This window comes from Rhamphochromis longiceps, linkage group LG23, assembly GCF_057381845.1.
Source record: "Rhamphochromis longiceps isolate RC_006_pf linkage group LG23, R_longiceps_female_GT1.1, whole genome shotgun sequence".
Classification (NCBI taxonomy): Eukaryota; Metazoa; Chordata; class Actinopteri; order Cichliformes; family Cichlidae; genus Rhamphochromis; species Rhamphochromis longiceps.
In genome coordinates, this window is record NC_140578.1 from 33,541,369 (window position 1) to 33,565,215 (window position 23,847).

General features: G+C 42.1%; 1 protein-coding gene across 1 annotated transcript in view; it reads left to right on the forward strand.

Moving 5' to 3' along the window:
- Window positions 1–23,847, forward strand: part of LOC146642420 (ATP-binding cassette sub-family C member 4-like) — a 61,176-nt gene that overhangs the window by 26,479 nt on the left and 10,850 nt on the right. Inside the window, exons 3-15 of the mRNA XM_085397696.1 lie at window positions 1,204–1,324; window positions 1,462–1,686; window positions 1,907–1,996; window positions 3,374–3,537; window positions 3,849–3,974; window positions 4,893–5,142; window positions 6,919–7,023; window positions 7,183–7,272; window positions 7,435–7,626; window positions 10,350–10,444; window positions 10,870–10,956; window positions 11,802–11,898; window positions 23,542–23,739. Of these exons, the coding sequence (XP_085253822.1) occupies window positions 1,204–1,324; window positions 1,462–1,686; window positions 1,907–1,996; window positions 3,374–3,537; window positions 3,849–3,974; window positions 4,893–5,142; window positions 6,919–7,023; window positions 7,183–7,272; window positions 7,435–7,626; window positions 10,350–10,444; window positions 10,870–10,956; window positions 11,802–11,898; window positions 23,542–23,739 (1,840 nt within the window). The remainder of the gene's footprint in view (window positions 1–1,203; window positions 1,325–1,461; window positions 1,687–1,906; window positions 1,997–3,373; window positions 3,538–3,848; window positions 3,975–4,892; window positions 5,143–6,918; window positions 7,024–7,182; window positions 7,273–7,434; window positions 7,627–10,349; window positions 10,445–10,869; window positions 10,957–11,801; window positions 11,899–23,541; window positions 23,740–23,847) is intronic.

Genomic DNA, 23,847 nt, shown 5'->3' on the forward strand with positions numbered 1-23,847 from the left:
TCCTCTGAGCAGGTTGTTCAGTAATATTATTGCAGTTTGCTATCTGCTGTCTAATTTCAAGTGGGACTTGAAACGATCAATATCTGAGTAGGAAATCCTGTGTTTAGGACATCAAAGACTGTTAGTCCAGAGTCAAGATTTGCTGCTTTCTGTCTGCAGTCTTGAAATGTGCAGAGACAAAATAAAGACTATAAACTTCCCTGAGAAAGGGAAAGAGAGCTGTGAGTTTTTATTCAGGGATGTAGATATAATTTGTATAATTTCAACAGTTTTCTTTATTTTTGCTGATCTATGGATGAACAGTCTGGTTTCATCCGGCTCGATATAAGTGCTGTTGGATCACAACAGACTTGGCGAGTGGACAAAAGACTGAACTTTCCAACTAACAATCAAAAGCCTTGTGGTGCACTCTAACATCCACCTTTATGACTGCAACGGCATGGCTCGCTGATGTATTAAGTGCTTAAAGACTTCTTTAATCAAGTGTTTTAATAAATGGAGCCTATAAAAGCTGAAATTGTGTCTTGTTTAAGGGTGTCATTGTTGATAAGTTGGAACCGCATATTCCCATAAGCTGTAGTAAGGAATGCTGCAAAGCAACCATAAAAAGCCTTAAGAGGAACGTTAAACACCTATAGGTTTGTTCTTGTAAAGACTTTGGAATTTAAATGATCCAAACAATTGTTGGACCTTTGGCTTTGGTGTAAACATTAGATATTGTTCAGGTCCATTTTCCTTGTTTTACCCTTTTTGCACCTGTTCAGTGTTTAAGGTGAATTAACCTCTTGATTGGATTTTATGATGACATGATACTGGTCATTCACACTTCTGGCTCTGCTGGCAACCAACACGTAGTAGCTGTGTCCAAACCTCGTTTTGACTGGATAAAAACTGCCAGAGTAAAACTGTTTTCACGTAAATATTATTTGTGCTAGTCACACCAAAACAATATGAAAGTTTGTAGGTTAAAGAAAAACTAATGTCTGAGACTGATGTTTGAATTTTAACAGGAGGCGATGTAAGGTAAAGCCTATAAAACATCCACAGCAAACTCGTAGAAATGGCTTAATTATTAACCTGTTTTGTATCTTACCACAGCAGTACAGTCAAGTGACAGGGAGACCTCATTATGTCATCTTTAATTGCTCCAGGATTTATAAGACAAAAGTGGAAAACAACATGAATATGATGTTTCCATGACAGAATCTGGGATCATGAGGTCCAGAGGGCTACCAAAGAGCTGCGGAAGCCTCGACTCACCGGTGTCATTGTTAAGTGTTACTGGAAAGCATATGCAGTCCTGGGGATCTTTACACTAATTGAGGTCAGTGGTGTGTTCATTACAATTAAAAATGAAAAGAACTAAACTTAAAGCAGTGGAGATGTTGATCAGAATCATTAATCAATGCTGTGTTTACTGTGTATTGACAGTCACTGTTCTTCATCTGTTCTTCATTTCAGGAGATCATTAAAGTCGTCCAGCCAATCTTATTGGGGAAGATTATTGAATACTTTGAGAGTTATGACCCAAATAACACAAGAGCTTTTCATGAGACCTTGGGCTATGCAGCTGGATTGTCTCTCTGCACCATTGGCCTGGCATTGATGCATCACCTCTACTTTTACTATGTGCAGAGGATAGGCATGAAAATCAGAGTGGCCATGTGTCACATGATTTATAAGAAGGTGAGCAGGAGTCCATGACCTTGATAAAGGAAAAACCCTTTCTTTTCTAGTTGTTACTGAACTCTATTTAGATTGCATGCGAGGACTGCTAAAGGCCGTACCTGCATTCTTGTGCTTGTATCACCTTGCCAAGTTCTGTCATGTAATACTTTAAGAACTCTGTGGATAGATGTGTGTTTGAGGTGGAGGAATGTTGCTTCACGGATAATCTTTGTTTAAGGCTCTGCATCTGAGCAGTTCAGCCATGGGGAAGACCACCACAGGCCAGATCGTCAACCTGCTCTCCAATGATGTCAACAAGTTTGATGAAGTATGTGAAATTTACATTTTTTAGCAAATAAAAAGCAAAGACTTGAGAGTAGTTGCTAAGTAATAATATTTGCTTTAACCCTTGGATGCAACAATATTTTAACTATAGCTAAACCTCATTTCCAGTGGCACCTTCTAACACTTAAGCTTCATTTAACTACAGAGACATGTAAGCAGAATGCAACTTTACTGCTATGCAACTACTAATTTTAAAGATGCAGTTGTATTGAATTTATTTTGGATTTTCTTTAATCCACTCAGGGTTAAATGCATGCATAAAGACTCAAACATACACACCCACTAATTCATCTTTTTTATGTGTGTCACATCAGACTGTTCTGATTCTACTCACTCAGACAAACTCTGGCAAATCTCTCCTAGCGTGAGGTTCAGGCTTAATTACACTCTTGGTACCAAATCCAGTTTCCCTCATTGGAATGTTGAGTTTCCTTTTAATCAGTGTGGGCAGAGACTGCTGTGAAAATGCCAGCTTCTTGGGGGTATTTTGTTCCTTGGTAGCTGGATGTTAATTACACCATGTCATGCTTTCACTGATCTTCATAAAGTCTTTTGAAAGTAGCCATTCCTAAATGGCGGAATTCCCATGCTTCCTTAACCCTCCTGCCATCCTTTAAAAAACTCACACCCATCACCCTAGGGACCATTCTCAGCCACGCCATAAAAAGACCATATATCCATATCTTATTCCACTTTAAATTAGCCAACCTTGTAAAACTACTTCTCCCTGAAATATTCATGTAAAGTTTTAATTATATTTTCGTTGTTTTAACCCTTCAAATCCCAGTGTTATTACATGAGCGCCCTGTGTTATAAGCCCCAAAAACCAAAAAACGAAACTAAATATTTCCACAAAAAACCAGTTGAAGTAATATGTGATTGTCATTATAAGTAGGCCTTTAGATGGACCAAAGATTGGCACCAACATACATTTTGACCTGCCATTATTTTTTTGCATTTTTTTTGCAATTTAAAAATTAAAACTTCAAGGCCCTGAGTCTTCATTGACATCCAAGAAAAGAAGAAAAAATAAAATCATATGATGATAATTTGGGGTTGAAAAATAGCGTTTATAATGGAAGTCAATGGGCAGAAAATGGTCCCCAGGGTGATGGGTGTGGGGATTTCTGCTGCTCAGCCATTTTAGGCTGATTTAAGGAATTCACACTGGAATATTGACATTGACAGGTAAAAACTATCCTGTGGCAAGTTTGGTTATATTCCACTGAACACAGTGGAAATGGCAGCCATTTAACACATAGCAGTGGCACAAAAAGGTCCCAAGAAGGCAGGAAGGTTAAAAGATGTATTGCTGTTAAAGTAATATTGCAACTTATTCCAGATATTTTGCTCTGAATAGGTGACGATCTTTCTGCACTTCCTGTGGGTGGGACCGCTCCAGGCAGCTGCAGTCGTTGGGCTGCTGTGGAACGAGATCGGTCCTTCATGCTTGGGAGGCATAGGGGTCCTCTTGATTCTGATGCCTGTCCAAAGCATGTTCGGAAGACTTTTCTCCAAATTCAGGTAAACCCACAAATGCTCATTCAGTCTTAGATCCCTGAAACTGAGCTGAACTCTGATTTAGCATAACAGAAATGTGTATCTTTGTGGAACTGTAGCAAGGAACTATTGTTTTAGTCTAAAACTCCTATGATTGGTCTGATTTTATTTCAGTATTTTTGGCTAAATTCCCCCCAAAAGAAAAAGGTCTTTTACAGACTTGGTGACGAAAAACATTTTAAGGAATAATTCTGATGGAACTGATGAACATTGATGTTGCATGTTAGATGTTTGGATAGGTTTGTTCAATCGTGAGTTTTCTATTTTGTTTACAGAAGTAAGACTGCTACTCTGACGGACAGCAGAATCCGCACAATGAATGAAGTGGTGTCTGGAATGAGGATCATTAAGATGTACGCTTGGGAGAAGCCCTTCGCTGCTCTGGTCTCTGAGGTCAGAAGGTAAAAAGATGATGATGATTATTATTATTAATTCTGAGTCTCAAGAAATGCAAACTTAACTTTGCTCTTTTTTCCAGAACATTATGCAATTAATTTTAAAATGTGCAGATCTGGTTTTGGAGCACATCCTGACCTTCATCAACTGTGATAGTTGATGAAGGGTGTTACTCAAAGCTCTGACTTTGAAAATGAACCAAGAAGAAAATGCTTATCTTACCAAACCACTGGCTTAATTAGACACATGTGTCTGGGGCGGGAGTAAGAATGTAAATAAAGGAAAAAGAGGCAGTTTTCTGAGAGAATGTTGTAGTGTACGGTAACAGGGGAGAAACCAGTCCAGCTTTTTCCAGTTTGGATACAATACTGATAGCTGGTACTGGTGCTGATTATTGCTGCTTTATTGCTAATCTGCATTCCTCAGTAAGAGAAGGAGCGTGAACATCATTCTTTTACTCTGGATGGCATTACTTTGGCCTCCAGTAACACTGTGAGGAACCTTGGAGTCACTTTTGACCAGGATATGTCCTTCAACTCGCATATTAAACAAATATGTAGGACTACTTTCTTTCATTTGTGCAACATTTAAAAAATGTTGCACAAATCTCTTATTTTCTTTTCTAAATGTACCTGTATATTGTTCACATGTTGAAACAAATTATCAATCAATCAATCAAACATCTCTAAAATTAGACGCATCCTGTCTTAGAGTGACGCTGAAAAACTAGTTCATTACTTCTAGGCTGGACAACAGTTTGGAGTCTGGGTGTTTATTATCTATGACAACACTGCATATAGATGCATTTTTCTGTTTTATCGCTAACATTTGAATGTTAGAAAGTAATGTATGTTTTTTTTTTTGTGAAGGGCTAAGGAATAAGTAACATTGGTCACATTTCATTGTTGGTGTTCTGTGTCTAGAAAGGAGATCTCCAAGATCATGAAGAGCTCCTACCTGCGAGGTCTCAACATGGCTTCATTTTTCTGCGCCAGCAAGCTCATTCTCTTTGTCACATTCGCCATCTATGTCCTCCTGGGAAATACCATCTCAGCCAGCCGTGTATTCGTGACGGTGTCTCTCTACAGTGCGGTGCGACTTACGGTGACGCTCTTCTTCCCTAGTGCTATTGAAAAGCTGTTTGAGAGCCGTGTCAGCGTCCGCAGGATTCAGGTACACTGCATTGGTGCTATTTTCCGACTTCACTGAAAGACTTCACTAAAAATCAGTCGAGTCAGCAGACCTTGTAACTAGGGCTGGGCGATATATCGAGTTTTTAAAAAAATATCGATATATTTTCATACGAGATATAAGATGTGACAATATCGTTTATATCGATATAGTCTATGTTATGTTATAATTATACTTGTGGAGCCGCAGGTTTGCCTCTCTTTCGTCCACTTTTGTCTCTACGCAACGTTACTCGGCCTCGCCTCTCCTTCACTGAACACAACTCCCCCTCCCCCATAGCTTCACCTGCAGGCAATGACAAGATGAAAGCGGAAAATCTCCGTTAGCGAGTTACCGCGGATCGCCCCGTGTGTGGGGCTGGACGGTGTCAACGTGTTAGCGAGCTAACCGCGCTAACGAGCTAATCTGTCAAATGTTTTCATATGACTTTGCTAAGCTACGGAGCTGCACCGCTTGATGGATTGTCGGAGGATTACGGCTACCGAGGAGGAGCCTCGCGGAGTGATACGTACCGTGTGTGTATAAGGACCACAAATGGCACCTGTTCAGAGACGTGGTGCAGCTGTGAAATCTGTCTTTGTTATTATGCTCAGCGTCTATTAGTTTACATTTTGACTGCACAATTGTGAGCTTTTTGTTATGCACAAAAACAACATTGTTTTATTTATGGACCATGATTATTTAATAAATGCTGATAATTTATTTTTGAGTAATTTCTTCATGTACATCTACGCTGTATGTAAATAAAAGTGCCTGTGTGACATCTGGGACACAGTGTGACTAGAACTCTCTTTTTGTTCTTAACTTAAAACTTAAAACTTTAAAAAAAATATCGAGATATATATCTTATATCGCCATCCAGCTAAAAAATATCGAGATATGAATTTTGGGTCATATCGCCCAGCCCTACTTGTAACAGTAAGGTCTGTTGACTTGTTGGAGACGTGCCCAGTACAGTTTCAGTGCAGGTTTAGAATCAGAATACTTTATTGATCCCTAGGGGAAATTATTTTTTGTTACAGTGCTCCATTATAAACAAACATTAACAAAGACAGACAATACACTAACTAAGAATAGCACAATATATACAGGCATATATATACATAAAAGTCACTTATTAATAAATAGCTGAAAAAGAGCATGTGCAAGAAGGGTGTAGCTGTTGCAGTAAACAGTGTGTTAAGTGGATGAGGTGTACAGGGAGATGGCCACAGGCAGGAATGATTTCCTGTGTCATTCAGTGGTGCTTTTTGGTAATCTCAGTCTCTCACTGAACGTGCTCGTGTGTTTAAAGTCATTGTCTCTCGCCATGCAGCTTTTGAACAGTTAAAGCCAGCAGAATGTAGCAGTGCTTCTGAAAGTCTGGTTCTGCTTTCAATGAACAGACTCATAAAAGCAGATAAAGGCTTTAGTATTTGCTCATTACATTACTCCTTTAATGTTCAGTCCGGGACTGCTGTTCTCACACAGCATCATCTCAATGGTTCATCTGTGTAAAACAAAGTTCTTCCTCATTTGAAATTTTCTGCCCCTAAACTCGAGTTCAGATTTAAATGGAATTTTCATTGGCATCACTGTCAGTTGTATAATATTACAAATAATTTACCAGATCACTGTAGTAAAAGGCTACTCTTTAAACATGTGGCACCTTGGTGCTGTTGTGTAACACTGCATTGGGAAATGATCATGGGAGCGATTTGACTGTCATGGCTGTGTTAGATCTCATCACTATTGCACTTCTCTCTTTCTGTGGTAAAGGAGTTCTTGACACTGGATGAGATCAGGAAAAACACAGTTGCTCTGCCGCAGGATGAGAAGGATGCTGCTGTGGAGATTCAGGATCTGACTTGCTACTGGGACAAGGTTGGATACATGTCACTTGCTGCTCTAACCAATCAGAAGACCTCAATTTAACTGAGTGCACACTTGCCCTTTGGCTACACTTTGTTTTGTTCATAGTAACTCTAAACAGCAGACTTTTAAAAAGTTTTTTCTGATGTAAGATTTTTATTCTCTTTGCAGAGTTTGGATGCTGTATCTCTCCAGAGCATCTCACTCACACTCAGCTCGAATCAGCTGTTGGCTGTAATTGGACCGGTGGGAGCTGGAAAGGTAAGACATCTACTCGTGTTGCTGTGTAATCTATTTTCTTTGTCTTACTCATGCCATACGTGCTGTTATATAAAGCACTTTGAGTACTCAAAGTAGAAAAACGCTATATAAAAACCAGTCCATTTACCGCATCTGTGCTTTACCTTCTACCATCACTATCAGTCATCCCTGCTGAGCTCCATCCTGGGCGAACTTCCAGCTGAAAAAGGGGTGCTGAGAGTCAAAGGACAGTTGACCTACGCAGCCCAGCAGCCATGGGTCTTCCCTGGAACAATTCGCAGCAACATCCTTTTTGGAAAAGAGCTGAACCCCCAGAAGTACGAGAGAGTCATCAGAGCCTGTGCTCTAAAGAGGGTGAGAGATTTGCATTTGCAGTTCACAAAGTACTCAATCATTGTTATGTGCATGATTGAGCCTTTAGAAACAGAGAAAAGGGTGATGAATAACTCCAAAGTTGCACTAGATCTTGTTTTGTTGTTTTGTTTTTTTTCAGTGAAATCAGGTCCCGAAGCAACTACACTTTCCTCTGTTTGAGGAGTCTAATACTAATTCAATGTGAAAACACATTTGATGACTTTACTTTGTCAAAAGCAGCGTTGGTATGCATCACCTGTGCCAGCGTGTGTCACGCCCTTTCTCTTGCACCGACTCTGTTCCTGTGTGGTGCTGCTAGTACGTTCCCTCTTCATTGTCAGGAGCAGAGATGGGCAGTAACATGTTACTGTAATCAGATTACCTTTTTCAAGTAACGAGTAATGTAACGGATTACTATTGCAAAACCGGTAATTAGATTACCGTTGTTTAAATATTAAACAAATTTCTTCCAGTCAGAGAATGTTGCATATAATTAAATTTTTGCTTGATGCATAAAGTTAAAAGATTAAAACTAATAAAACAAGTTTAAAAAAGATACTTTTCCATTTGATTACATTTTGTATGATGGATTATGCAGAAAAAGTAGAATTGGGCTGAAAGATCTATCGCTTTATCAGGTTTTTTTCAGGTTGAAAATCGTGTTTTTAAAAATTAACTAAGTACCTAAGTAATTAATTACTTTTGAAAATAAGTAATCGGTAAAGTAACGGGATTACCTTTTTGGGGAAGTAATCAGTAATTAGTTACTGATTACTTTTTTCAAGTAACTTGACCAACACTGGTCAGGGGTATGAAAATACTTTGGTGTCATGTTTGTTGGAAAGGGAGGATTTGTGTTTCAGGATTAGTGAAACTTCACCCAGTCTGTTGATCACGAAGGTCTCAATAAATGAGATGGGACCTGTGTTTGTTTGACTCTGTGATACTGCAGAATAATGAGACAGGAAAAGTTTTCTAAGCTTTATTAGACAGATGACTTCCTGTGTCAGCAGCAGCGTTTTTCTTAATGTTCCTTAAAAGAAACCAGCTGCTGTCACCTTTATGTGAGTCTTAACAGGCTGCTTTTGGCTGTATAACAATATGGTTTCAGGGTTTACTGGGGTTGAAAAGCAAGATTTAGCTGCAGGTTGATCACATAAATTCACTCGATCTGCTGTGTTATAACAACTTCCTTGGCAGAGGTAATATTTTTGGTAGTGTTTACGGACAGAGTGACGCACATGCTAACACATAGTTCAAAGTTTTGAGTGAATACTGAGTGGGGTCATCTTTTTCATGTGCAGGCTATATCCTCACAGTTAAACTGGGCTTGATTGGAGTCAGTTTGGCAATAGCACTCTGATGGCAGAATGTTGTCGTCTCTCTGCAGTCAGTCAGAAAATTTGCCTACTGTTAAGTGAGCTGGGACTTCTTGTTCCTAGTAATCCTAGAGTATTTTCCTTCCATCCAGGATCTTCTCATTATCCAGATAAAATATGGTGTCAGTGTATCACCAAACCCAAGGTCACCAATCTGCTGAGAAAGATGGCAACATAGATTTTTGGATGAGTGAGTGTGTAGACTGTAGACAGTCTAGAAACAAGCTGACTTGGTTCTGTTCATAAAGCTACTGAAAATAATGAGCCATAGATGGCAGCACTACTTTTTCTTACTATATGCTAATTGTAAGTGAATGGTACCGAGTGACTCGACTGCAGAGGTCTGAGTGCAGAGAGGATTGAGAGTCCAACTTTCGTCCTGTTGTATTCGTCTCAGCATTTCTCATCTTTGTTTTTATGATCACTTATTGCTTACTTTTATGTAGTTTTACAACAAGATTTGCATGTCTGCACTTTTGCAAATGACTGATATAACGGCTGCACTGCAGTGAGCCCTTGTTAATCTGCCTGCAGCAGAGGTTTCACATGCTGTGCTCAGTAGATGAGTTACTTGTGAGTCATGGTACTGTGCGCAATAAACAAAGTAAAACAAAAACAAATTCTGCTCTGACAAGAGCATCTTATCTAATCTGTGACTTGTAAAGGGCTAGAAATGATTTGATAGTCTCATGAATAGCTTTGTCATCAAGATGCTCAGTCACTCAATGTTCTGACTTAGTCATTGTGAAAGGTTAGGTATTTTACATTAGCGGGGTTACTGTTTAAACTGTTTGCTTTGTTTTCTTCTCATTTATACACACACTTGTACATTTGTATAAAACAAACGGGGCTAGTGTCGCTGTGTCATTCATCTTTGCACAAAGGTTGGGTGGCATTTTTATCATGGAGTCAGCATATTATTGAATATCAAAAGGAATATTAATAATAATATTAAGGGTTTTTTTGTTTTTCAAATTGCAGTTGTGCCTTTGTGCTGGTAATTGTTGTACTCTGCAGCAACAACAAAGCCATAATAAGACAGGGCTGTCTTATTATGAAACTCCAGGCCTCAAGGGCCGGTGTCCTGCAGGTTTTAGATATCACCCTGGGTCTACACACCTGAATCGAACAACTAGTTCATTACCAGGCCTCTGGATAACTTCAAGACATGTTGAGGAGGTAATTTAGTCATTGAAATTAGCTGTGTTGGATCAAGTAAACATCTAAAACCTGCAGGACACCGGCCCTCGAGGCCTGGAGTTGGACACCCCTGCAATAATACATGCTCTTCTTCCCATGGTACTGTATAGTGCAGTAATAAAACTCTGCTGCCCATACATCCAGGATCTGGAGCTACTCCCAGATGGAGACCAGACACTGATTGGGGACAGAGGAGCTACACTCAGCGGAGGACAGAAAGCGCGTGTCAACCTGGCCAGGTAGTTTGACAGAGAACCAGACTGCTTTATTGTGTTCACCCAGATATTCATGACTGCTGTTAGGTTGCACATTAGTTTTTGTTTTGCTAGTAGCAGTAAATGATACACATGAAATGTCAGCATAGATTTCCCTTTAGGCAGAAAAACTTTAAAGGAACAGGAATGGACAGGTTTTAAAGGAAGGTGCAGCAGACTGTTTCCTGGCAACACCTAAGATGGTATTGACACAGTAAATGCATGCACGAATGAATCGCGTTCTTTTAGTCGACTTGAATTAAAGCACTCCGTGAGCCAAAAGTAATGATAATCAAAAAACAACAGAAGACCTTCTCACTTTTAGATGACGGTAAAAAGACATCTCATTGTTGCTATGAAGCCTGATGCTGCAGCTACTGTAAAAAAGGGATTCATGCTTTTGATTTCAGGGCTGTGTATCAGGATGCAGACATCTATATTCTGGATGACCCACTCAGTGCTGTGGATGCAGAGGTGGGGCGGCACCTCTTTGAACAGTGAGTGACTCAGTTAAAATCATTTCAGCATTTATGACTCAATCTGTCTGCAAAGAATGTGTGGTTGTTTTTGATGCACACATTTACAATAATGTGCAAAAGTCTTGCACAAGACTGGACAAGACTGGATATTTAGCTTCCATGGAGCCAGACTAAAGAGTAGTTCTGCAGGCTTTCTGGACGTTTTCTAAGTTTTCTTTGAGTGTTCTTTTGTGTCTACACATGATTATTTGGCAAAGAACAAAAAAACTTCAGGCAACCCTTGCTTTAAGAAGTGGCTTGGAATGGCTATATTGTTTGATCAAAATTCTGCAAAACAGGTTTCTGTCCTTGCTATTCATCCTTCTGTTAGCAGTCACATCACAGGTCAGGGGTGGGGTTAAGCCCCTTACTGGAAGAATACATCAAAGCTGGAAATCGTTCAGTGTCTCCTCCCCAGCAGGAGAAAGTTTCTATTCTTGTGCATGATGTAACACATGCACTTGTGTTTTTGGCTTTTGGCAGAAGTTTTAACCTGAGCGATGGATGTTTAGCAGTGCACCATTGTTTAATGTTGTTTTTATAGCTTTAGCACTGGACACAGTGCTTTGAAACAAAAATACATCAGAAGTGAAAACTGACAAAAGCTTTGCATGTGTTGGGCTAAGCCAGGAAGGGGTGCGGGACTACCAGTGTCAGGCAGACAATTGAACTTGACCCCAAACTTCCTGTTACACTCTTCCTCTTAGATAACATACAAACTTTTTAACTGTACTAAGGAAGGAGAAAATCCTTTGACAGTGTTTGACGTTTTTATGTGAAACTGAAACAAACTGGAATGAGAGGAAATGTTTTTCTTGTATCAGATGCATCTGTGGCTTGCTGAAGAACAAGCTTCGCATCCTGGTCACCCATCAGCTTCAGTACCTGAAGGCAGCTGACCAGATTGTTGTCCTGAAAGAGGTTAGTGCAGATGAAATCATCCCTGTGTACCAAACTTGTATCTGAGCACTGTGTTTACCTTCAGCTATTACATTTCAGCGCAAAAGACATGCTGTGGAATAGAGCCAGAGATTAGTAACAAGTGTGATTCGGTGCAAAGAGGTCTATTAACACATAGTGAGTGAGAAAGGTGACTAAAGAGAAATACTTAATGCATCATGGGAATCCTTAAGCAACCTATGTCTATTGCAGCATAACTAAGGGAGGATTCAGCGTCACCTGGTCCAGCCCTAACTATATGTTTTAGCAAAAAGGAAAGTTTTAAGCCTAATCTTAAAAGTAGAGATAGTGTCTGTCTCCCGAATCCAAACTGGAAGCTGGTTCCACAGAAGAGGGGCCTGAAAACTGAAGGCTCTGCCTCCCATTCTACTTTTAAATACTCTAGGAACAACAAGTAGGCCTGCAGTGTGACAGTGAAGTGCTCTAATGGGGTGATACTACAAGGTCATTAAGATAAGATGGGGCCTTGTATGTGAGGAGCAGTATTTTGAATTCAATTCTGGATAAAAGATTATTTCAGATTAATAAAAGGATTCATCTGAAATAATCACTATACTGCAAACACTGTGGATCAGCCTTGAATAGTCTTATAGAAGATTGCTCTGAACTTTTGTTTCTGAGTGTTCTCTGGCACCACCTTCAGGTCAGTTATCAGCTTTGCACACAAGATATTAGATCAGGGGTGTCAAACTCATTTTAGTTCAGGGGCCACATGGAGAAAAGTCTATTCTCAAGTGGGCCGTACTGGTAAAATCATTGTGTGTATATATAACTTAAAAACAACAACTTCAGATTGTTTTCTTTGTTTTAATACGATCAACATAAAAATAAAGCTAGAGCCTGTGGACCGTATGTTCAAAATAGTACAGGCACAACATAGCTATTAATCATAAAACATCTCAAGTTATTTGAAAATTCTGAGGACAAAGAACACACAAACACACAGTGCCTCAGTGATTCACAGAACTGATATCAGGGTGTCACTTCGCAGGCAGCAACGTAGATAAAAATAATGAAATCCTGTTCCCCAAACAAGTACAAGAACCACAGAATAGGTTAAATATATAAATCAAATATAATCAATTAGAAACAGTCTCACATCAACATAAAAATATATAAACATAAAGCTGGAGCCTGAGGACAGTGTGTCCAAAAGCACAATATAGCTATTAATTACAAAACACCTCAAGTTATTTGAAAATTCTGAGGACAAAGAACACAGTGATTCACAGAAGTAAATCACAGATCACAGAAATACATCAGGGTGTCTCATGCAGCACTTTCAGTGGGGTTACATAGTTTATTTGACTTCTGATACCTGGCATCTTTTTGCTTTCACCAACTCATCAATATCAGGCTTCACATCCTGAGTGGCAGCTAACTTTAGGATGTGATTCAAGTGCCTGTGCGTGAGCCTTGAGCGCAGTTTTGTTTTATTTACGCTCATTACAGAGAAAACTTGCTCACAAAGATACGTGGTTCCGAACATGCACAACAGTTTTGCAGCGAGGGCTGTCAAGTTGGGGTAACCTGGCAAGAGATTCTGATAGAATGTGTTCAAGCCAACTGCGGCAAATTTGCCCTTCAAATCCGAGTCACACTGCAAGTCTATTATTTCAAGTTGGATCCTGACGGGCAGATCAAAGGGATTCACGGTGAACGGCGAGGAAAAAAACTTTGAAGTCGTTCTCCAGTTCACCAAAAATCTGAAATCGTTGCTCAAACTCTAGTAACAGTCCCGTTATTTTATCTTTAAACCGCTTCATATCTGCCACATCTGTTCCGTTATTTGAGGTTAAGGATGTTATTTGACTGGAGGCATAACTCACAGACACACGAGACGCGCCATTACTCCAATGAGTGTCCTTTATTATTTTTCATCCCCCCCCACAACAACAACCCAGCAGAAACGTTCCTACCACTTAACATTTACCTGATACTACATCCCCCCCTACTAAATAGGATGTGATGCTGGAATATAACCAAGAAAACAGATTAGACCCGCACGCTTTAAAGTATACTATTACTATGTCCTTGTGCTTTATCTGGTAACAGCTTGTTTACTGAACTCGCTTGGTTTCAAACCAGACTACTCAGGATGTCCAAAAATAAACTCTCAAAGTATACAACTCTGAACACTAAGCATAAGTGCACATTTCTGAACTATTCGGTGCAGCTACAAACAACATGTTTAAACAGTGCAACCATTTGCTTTATTTCTCATTGTCTCTATGAGGGATGGGGTAGACTACCCAGCCCTCAGCCTGAGTGTGGGGATTATTCTGCCCCATTGCTCACTCAGTTCCAAGCCCTATGAGCAAACATAGTCTTTTAGGTATGCTGGAGGCCTCCTAGACCTGGGTTGGATTTGGCTCCCAGCTTCAGGAGTCTGCTGGCTGGCCTCCTGTGAGATAGTGTCTGGAACCGACACAATCTGTGCAGCTGGAACAGAGTTCTCAGGTGAAGCCTCTGGTGGATCGCCAGAAATCTCCGGTGCCCCAGGTGTCCATGTAAGATGATAACGGTTTCTTCTCAGCGTGCCCTTTGCTGTCTCGATGATGTAGGACCTCGGTGAGCCTGCCATGGACACGACTGTCCCTCTAGTATCCATGTCTGAGAACCACACTTTGTCTCCAGGATTGAGCTGTAGCATATCATGTGCTCTGTGTCTGCGGTTGTAGTTTTGTCTTTGTTTTTGTCTGTACGATTGTTCTATAGCTTTGAGCTTGTCTGTGTCCGTACCTCTTGGATTTAGCTGTGATGGGATGACAGGAATAGTTGTCCTTATCCTTCTACCCATGAGAAGCTTCGTTGGGCTGTAGCCATTTGCCAATGGAGTGGCCCGGTATGCCATAAGGGCGAGATAGGGATCGCCAGACTTTTTAAGAAGACTTTTGATGGTCCTGACTGCCCTCTCGGCCTCCCCATTGCTCTGAGGGAAATGGGGACTGGATGTCTCATGGCTAAAACCCCATTCTTGTGCAAATCCTTTGAAGGAATCAGGCGAAAACTGAGGTCCATTATCAGAGCGAACCCGCTCTGGTATGCCATGACGTGCAAAGATTGATTTACAGTGCTCGATCACTGCCTCTGATGTTGTAGATGTCAGTTTGGCAACTTCGAAGAATCTGGAAAAGTAATCCACAATGACCAGGTACTGTTTATTCTCAATCTGGAACGGATCAGTTCCAACCATGGCCCACGGTCTTTGTGGGAACTCGGTAGGTAGCATGGTTTCTTTGTGGTTAGTCCGCTCACGGCAGCAAGTGTCACAGGTCCCAATCACTTTTATCAGCTCACTGCTCAGGCCTGGCCACCAAACAGATTGTTTAGCTCTCTCTCTGCATTTCGTTATTCCTAGGTGTCCCTCATGTAGTTTAGACAGAATGTCTGCTCTGAGTGATGTGGGAATCACTATTCTGCTCTGATAAAGAAGCAAACCATTGTGGACTGTGAGGTCACCTGAAAACGGCAGATAAGGCTGGAAAACCCTTTCGATGGAGTACTTATCTGGCCATCCTTCCACACAGAACTTCTTCAGCTGGCTTAGAATGCTGTCCTGATGTGTCTGGATTTCTCTGAGTCGTGGCTCTGTGGCTGGCAGGCTTGCTATGACGGACTCCACATACAAGTTGATTTCTTCCTCCGGCAAACCCTCAGTTGTGTCACATACAGGAGCTTTGGACAGTACATCTGCTGTTGCAATGTCTCTACCAGGAACATGAGATATGGTATAAGAGAACCTCATCAATCGCATGCGTAGACGTTGTATACGAGGTGGAAGCTCGTCCAGGCCCTTGGAGCCAAGCAACGAGACCAGAGGTTTGTGGCATGTAAGACTGCTTTCTTCCATTTGCGCAACATCTCTAAAATTAGAAATATCCTGTCTCAGAGTGACGCTGAAAAACTAGTTCATGCATTTATTACTTCCAGGCTGGACTACTGTAATTCATTATTATCAGGATGTCCAAAAAACTCGCTGAAAAGCCTTCAACTAATCCAAAATGCTGCAGCAAGAGTCCTGACAGGGACTAGAAAGAGAGAGCATATTTCTCCTGTTTTGGCTTCCCTTCATTGGCTTCCTGTTAAATCCAGAATTGAATTCAAAATCCTGCTCCTCACATACAAGGTCTTAAATAATCAGGCCCCATCTTATCTTAATGACCTTGTAGTACCATATCACCCTATTAGAGCACTTCGCTCTCGCTCTGCAGGCCTACTTGTTGTTCCTAGAGTATTTAAAAGTAGAATGGGAGGCAGAGCCTTCAGTTTTCAGGCCCCTCTTCTGTGGAACCAGCTTCCAGTTTGGATTCGGGAGACAGACACTATCTCTACTTTTAAGATTAGGCTTAAAACTTTCCTTTTTGCTAAAGCATATAGTTAGGGCTGGACCAGGTGACCCTGAATCCTCCCTTAGTTATGCTGCAATAGATGTAGGCTGCCGGGGGATTCCCATGATGCATTGAGTTTTTCCTTTCCAGTCACCTTTCTCACTCACTATGTATTAATAGACCTCTCTGCATTGAATCATATCTGTTATTAACCTCTGTCTCTCTTCCACAGCATGTCTTTATCCTGTCTTCCTTCTCTCACCCCAACCGGTCGCAGCAGATGGCCGCCCCTCCCTGAGCCTGGTTCTGCCGGAGGTTTCTTCCTGTTAAAAGGGAGTTTTTCCTTCCCACTGTCGCCAAAGTGCTTGCTCATAGGGGGTCATATGATTGTTGGGTTTTTCTCTGTATCTATGAAGCGCCTTGAGGCAACTTTTGTTGTGATTTGGCGCTATATAAATAAAATTGAATTGAAAATTGAATTGAATTGGTCTGTTTCAATGTGGAATGTCTTCCCAATTAGGAACTCTGCAAACCTCTCACAGGCCCATGTTGAAGCGAGGGCCTCCTTCTTAATTTGAGCATATCGCTGCTCAGTCGCGCTGAGAGCTTTTGAAGCGTATGCTACTGGTTTCCACCCTAGATCGGCGTGCCGCTGGAGAAGCACTGCTCCCAAGCCATACGAAGATGAATCAGCTGATACGCACGTTTCAGCATTTGGATCATACAGAGCAAACCCTGGGGGTGTTGTCAGTTCTTTTTTGATGCCGTCGAAAGCCTGCTGCTGCTGTGGCCCCCATGACCACAGGTTGGACTTCTTCAGCAGATCTCTTAGGGGGCACGTTTTTTCCGCCAGGTGAGGAAGAAACTTTCCTAGGTGATTCACCATGCCCAGGAAGCGTCTCACCTCACTTATGTTGCTGGGCTCATCCATGGAACTCACGGCATGCACCTTGTCAGGATCTGCGCTAACCCCCGATGCCTCAATGACCTGCCCCAGGAACTTTATCCTGTTCTTGTAGAACTCACACTTGTCGTTCAATGTTACTCCAGCCTCCTGCAGTCGAACCAGTGCTTTTCGAAGTCTCTCATCATGCTCTCCTTGTGACGTCCCCCAGATGAGCACATCATCCATCTGGCAGAGGACTCCTTCTAAGCCCTCAAGAATGTGTGCCATCCGTTTCTGGAAGTGTTCTGGGGCTGATGAGATTCCAAAGCACAGACGAATGTAACAATACCGACCAAAAGGTGTAATAAAGGTCGTGAGCAAAGAAGCGTCCCTGGATAAGGGAATCTGCCAAAATCATGCATTGGCATCCAGCTTTGAAAACACTTTTGCTCCTGCAAGCTGTCCTAGTGTGTGTTCTACTGAAGGGAGTGGATGCTTCTCTCTCATGACATATTTGTTTAGTTCAGTGAGATCGCTGCATATTCTCACTTTGCCTGTGCGCTTAGGAACCACCACCATAGGCGCGCACCAATCAGTGGGCTCCTCCACCTTGGAAATGACACCCTGCTGCTCCATCCTGTTCAGCTCTTCTTTAACCTTTGGTAAGAGTGGAAGGGAGATTCGCCTAGGGGTCGAGAGGGAAAACGGCTGTGCCTCTGGTTTCAGAGCAATATTGTACTCCCCCTCCATTTTGCCTAAGCCGCTGAAAAGCTTGGGGAATTCTTCTTTGACAGCGTCAATAGAGTCTAAGCTAATATGATTCACTCTAGCAACCAGCTGTAGTGCCACTGCAGCATGCCCGCTCAGCAGCGGTGTGCATAAACCCTGTACGACATAAATGTCTTCTTTGGTTTTGTGGTTGTTCTTGCTGAGAGTGGCTGTGAACATGCCTTTTACCTTCAGACGTGTTCCTCCTGGGCCCTGCAGAACCCTTTTGGGCTTATCCAATCTCCCCAACTGATGCTGTGTGTAGAAAGTCTCTGGGACTGCTGTGACATCCGCTCTGGTGTCGATTTTAAAGAGTGTGTTGTATTTGTCCACATGTATCTCTGTTACCCATGGACTCTCTTTGGTGTCCGCAGAGAGGGAACCCAAGAAAGCGACCTCATCATCTGTATCGCTGTTCTCTGAAACTGTTGCAGCATTGACTTCACACAGTTTTTTGTTTCTGCACATCCAGGCAAAATGTCCTTTTTTTCTTACAGTAATTACATGCGGCTTCCATCGCAGGGCATTGTTGAAGATTGTGACCTTTTATGTCTCCACATCTTCTGCATTGTGTCTTTTTTTCTTTCTGTGTTTTGGCGGTTTGTTTATGTAGCGGTGTCAGCTGCTTGGGACGTGCCCCTTCTTGCCGTTTAGCATGGACGTGGTTCAGTTGTGAGTTGGTAATATCCATTTTAAAGTTAGTGCTTAGCATCTCTTGTTGCTTCTTTACAAGCTGACTTTGTCGGGCTCTGTTAAGCGCTTTCTCTAGCGTTAGTTCTGGATCCATTTGTAGCTGTTCTGACAATCGTTTGTCTTTCAGACCCACGACAAATCTGTCTCGCACCATTTTGTCATGCAAAGTCCCGTATCCACAATGTTCTGCCAGACAATGCAGTGCAGTATGGAAGTTGTCAACTGACTCACCCGTCTCTTGTTGGCACTGGTTAAACTTCGCTCGCTCAAATATGATGTTTCTTCAGGCTACGAAGTGAGCATCCAACCTCCTTTTAACGGTCTCATAATCGCTCGCCTCTTCGGGAGTCAGGTGCAGGGATACCAATATGTCCTCCGCCTCCTCGCCCATAGTGTAGATAAGGGCGTTCACTTGATTTTCGTCCGCTTGCGTCTCCAATCCAGACGCGATGCAAAAAAAAAAGCTTTATCCATTTGGTCCAGTCGTCGGACCTAAAAGTGAACTTCTCCGGCGGGGTGACTTGAAACTGACTCATGACGCCACGTCTCTTTTCGCGCAGCTCCTCTATGACCGACCTTTAACCTGGCACCGACGCCGAAACCTTTCACTTATGCCCAACTAACGTTTCCAGTTGTCTTCTGACACCATGTTCCGTTATTTGAGGTTATGGATGTTATTTGACTGGAGGCATAACTCACAGACACACGAGACGCGCCATTACTCCAATGAGTGTCCTTTATTATTTTTCATCCCCCCCCACAACAACAACCCAGCAGAAACGTTCCTACCACTTAACATTTACCTGATACTACAACATCGTGCACACATTTTTCAGACAGGGGAAGTGAGCTGCATCACCACCAGCGAGCTGCGTCTCCCACAATAACAGCTTCAACTTGAAAGAACGTATGCTGTCATAATACTGCGTGACAACTTTGTTGCGTCCTTGCAGCTGTTTGTTCAAGTTATTCAGGTGCTCTGTAACATCCACCATAAATGCAAGGTCCTGCATCCATTCTGCGGAATGAAATTCTAACACTGGTTTGCCCTTTTCTTCCATAAACTGTTCAATTTCTTCTCGTAAATCAAAGAAACGCCTCAGCACAGCACCTCGGCTCAACCATCTTACCTCAGTGTGGTATGGCAGGCCATAGATGTGGTCTTTCTCTCTGAGAAGACTGTCAAACTGACGGTGATTGAGGCTTCTGGATCGGATGAAATTAACAGTTTGGATGACCACCTTCATGACGTTATCCATTTTCAGTGACTTGTAACACAAAGCCTCCTGGTGCAAAATACAGTGAAAAGTCCAAAAATCACGTCCTCCATTTGCAGATTGCACTTTATCTCTGAACTTTTTTACAATGCCTGCTTTCTTCCCGATCATTGAGGGCGCACCATCTGTAGCCAGGCTGACAGCGCGGGACCAGTCCACCAGAGGTGTGGACTCGAGTCACAAGACTTGGACTCGAGTCAGACTCGAGTCATTAATTTTATGACTTTAGACTTGACTTGAAAAAATGTTCTAAGACTTGTGACTTGACTCGGACTTTTACACCAGTGACTTGAGACTCGACTCTGACTTGCCTGACATTACTTGAGACTTGACTTGAGACTTGAGGATAAAGACTTGAGACTTACTTGAGACTTGCAAAACAATGACTTGGTCCCACCTCTGCAGTCCACTCCGACCCTGTCCAGCGCACCGACGAGTGCGGTGAAAATATCAGCTGCGGTTAGGGTTGCCAACCGTCCCTTAAAAAACGGAATCGTCCCGTATTTAGAAACAAAAGTACACGTCCCGTATTGAGCTAATAAGGGACGCACTTTGTCCCGTAATACAGTGAGAATCAAAAGTAGTCTATAAATGTTAATGGAATTAACGCTTTGTTTGAAAACATAATTCCCAGCCCCTCTCCTGCTTTGTGACCAATGAGCTGACAGCACACTTATGACAATTCGAGTATGACAATTCAGATTACCGCTTATCTCATTGGTCGAGGAAAGGTCGCTTGCGGAGAAAATACCGGAAGACAACAGATGACCACAACAACAAGCATGGCCAACAGGGAAACAAACGCTGACACTGCGGTGCAAGTCTCGGACGACAGTACACCTAAAGCTGGGCAGACACTGTGCAATTTTTTTTCATTCACGTTATTCAGCTCCTGCTCAAACTGCACGATTGACTCACAGGGGTTAGAAGTTGGTAGGTCACGATGCAGAGTCTCACACTATACCGCCCGATGCTCTGATGAGACCTGAGTGCTCACACTGTGCCTCCATAAAATGAAGGTTATAACAGAAATTCTGTCGCTCGCTCTCCCTCTCTGTCTTTCACTCACACAGACACACCACCACCATCAACTTTGCTAAATTGAAAAACATTGATCAGGCAGCTGTGATTAAGCAGCAGTGGAAATCAAACTATTTTCACGGTTGTTGTGGTCGTGATAATTTTGTGATGCCACATCGAAAAGGCTCGGATGAGCTTTCCAAAGTTCTACAAGTTGTGCCTCCATCGCTTGGGTCCAGATCACACGCCGCACAGCCATGCTGCTCCATCTTTTTCACCGACGTTTACGTGTTAGCGCGTGAGCGGCTGTGTTGACACCCTCACGGCCGATTGATGATCGGGAGCTGGTCGTGAGGTGTTAATCGCTTCTCGTTACCCCACGTATACTACACGATGCACGATGAAGGCCAAAATCGGGCCGATCACCAAATCGGTCGCACGACTCAAAAATCGGCTCAAAATGGGCCAAAAATCGCACAGTGTAAGCCCAGCATTGGAGCAGCAATGTTTGTTCGCTCAGAGAAAGAAAAAAAGGCTGCAAAAGTACAGAGAGGAATGGGAAAAGGAAAACACCTGGCTGGGAAAATGCACGATAACACCTTTAAAGCGCACTGCACTGTGTGCCGGCGCACTTTTTCCATAGGCATGCTTCTAGTGGTGGGCACAAGAAGAACATGAGGGGTGTGAAAGCTCAGGGAACCCTTAACCATTTTTTTGTCCACCAGGCCACGGCAGAAGCAGATATGGTATGTAAACATTGGTTTGTTTTTTTAAACCCTCTGGTTAAGGTTAATATGGGCATGTGCAGTGAATATCAGCGCTATGTGGCCAGAAGTGTGATAATATAATTTATTTTGTGTAATAAACAACTGCAAGGATAGATGATTACAACAAATAGATGACTAATACATAAAAGTAATACATAGATGAATAATGATGATGAGTTAAGATGCGTAATCATGGGAACAAGTGGGTTTACAAACAGGAGCAGCTGATTAGCATTAGAAAAGCTGAAATAATACCTCAACTGAAGCCAATTGTACTATATGCACTATATGTGCACAGTTACAGGAATATTTTTTGTTCTATTGCTTTCTATTAATTTATATAATTTTAAGTTAAGCAGGACAGAGTTCTTTTAAAGAAAGATTTACTTATATTCTCAAAAGTTAAGCATGACAGGCTTCTGTTTAAGAAAGAGACCTGTTTTACTGTGTTAATGTTGTCATTTTGAGCTAAAAATAAATGGCTAAATGATCATTTGTTTCCCATATGGTCATATCACAAAGAATATGCATCTGCTTAAATCAAATTCAAGTCAAATGGTTAAAAAATAATTTCACACACAAAAAAAATAGCTACCACACTGGGAAGGGTGAAGACAACTGGGTTGCCCGGCCCTGGCCACGAGGTGTCCCTTATTTATTTTTCAGCGAGTTGGCAACCCTAGCTGTGGTCGTTGTATCTGTCATCGGTACCAACTCCACGAACTCCTCGGTGACGGTCAATGTGTCATCAACTCCGCGGATGAAAATTGCCAGTTGTGCAACATCTGTAATGTCCGTGCCTTCATCAATTGCAACTGAAAACACAATAAATGACTTTACTTTTTGCTTCAACTGGCTGTCCAAATCCGCTGAAAGATCAGAAATCCTGTCAGCAACTGTGTTTGTTGTCAGGCTGATATTTGCAAAGGCCTGGCGCTTTTCAGGGCACACAATCTCCGATGCGTTCATCATACATGTTTTTACAAATTCACCGTCACTAAATGGTTTTGAAGCTAGTGGAATTTCGTTAGCAATGAGGTAGCTAGCTTTCACTGCAGCATCACTGATGTCTCGGCTGTGAGTAAACACAGACTGCTGTTTCTTCAGACCCGCCAACAGTTCATTCACCTTCTCTCTTCTCCGCTGTCCTTGAAAGTTGTCATATTTGTCGGCATGAAGACTCACATAGTGGCGACGGAGGTTATATTCTTTTCAGCACTGCAACATGCTGGGAACACACCAAACATACAGCTTTCCCATTCACTTCCGTGAGGAGGATGACCATTTATCTTGGAACACTCTGCATCCACTTTTCTCTTTTTTGACAGAGACATATTGGGGCAATGAGGGTGCCAAAACAGATCAGGTTTAAATTTCGCGGGCAAAACAAAGTAGCTCACAATTGCTATTGCGCCATCCAATGGACACAATTGGAACAACAGTTTCTTTATTGAAAAATTGCTGCTCATTTTTATACTTTACAAAATCATCTCGCGGGCTGGATTAAACCCGTTTGCGGGCCTGATCCGGCCCGCGGGCCGTACGTTTGACACCCCTGTATTAGATCATAGACTGAAGGGGCTGCAGGGATTTATCTTTGTCTCTTCAGGAGATGTTTTCTGAAATTCAGCCACACTACTACCATTTGTAGAAAAGCACAAACAAGACTGAGTGCTGCCAAAGCAAGCTGACTGTCAACAGACTATCTGGGTGACTCGCAGGACTTTGAAGATGTAAACCGCAGTACATTTCCAAACACTACAAAGTGTGTGTTTCACATGAGGAGGTGGTGCTGCCATAGGTCTGTAAAACACAGCTGTACAATTTCCTAACACTTGGTGATATGTGTGTGTGTTTGTCAGGGTCACATGGTGGCAAAGGGAACTTACACGGAGCTTCAGCAGTCTGGATTGGACTTCACCTCCCTTCTCAAGAAGGAGGAAGAGGAGCAACAGCAGCCTCATCATGACACCCCCACCAGAACTCGAACTCTGTCTCAAAATTCAGTGCTGTCCCAGACTTCCTCTGTCCAGTCCATCAAAGATGAAGACCAGTTACCGGTTAGTGGATAATTATCAGTAAAAACAGCCTAGTTTTTAAAAAATCAGGGTTGTTTATAGGAAATGGGTCGTTTCTGCCCATCCCTAGTTTAATATCATGTTTGCTTT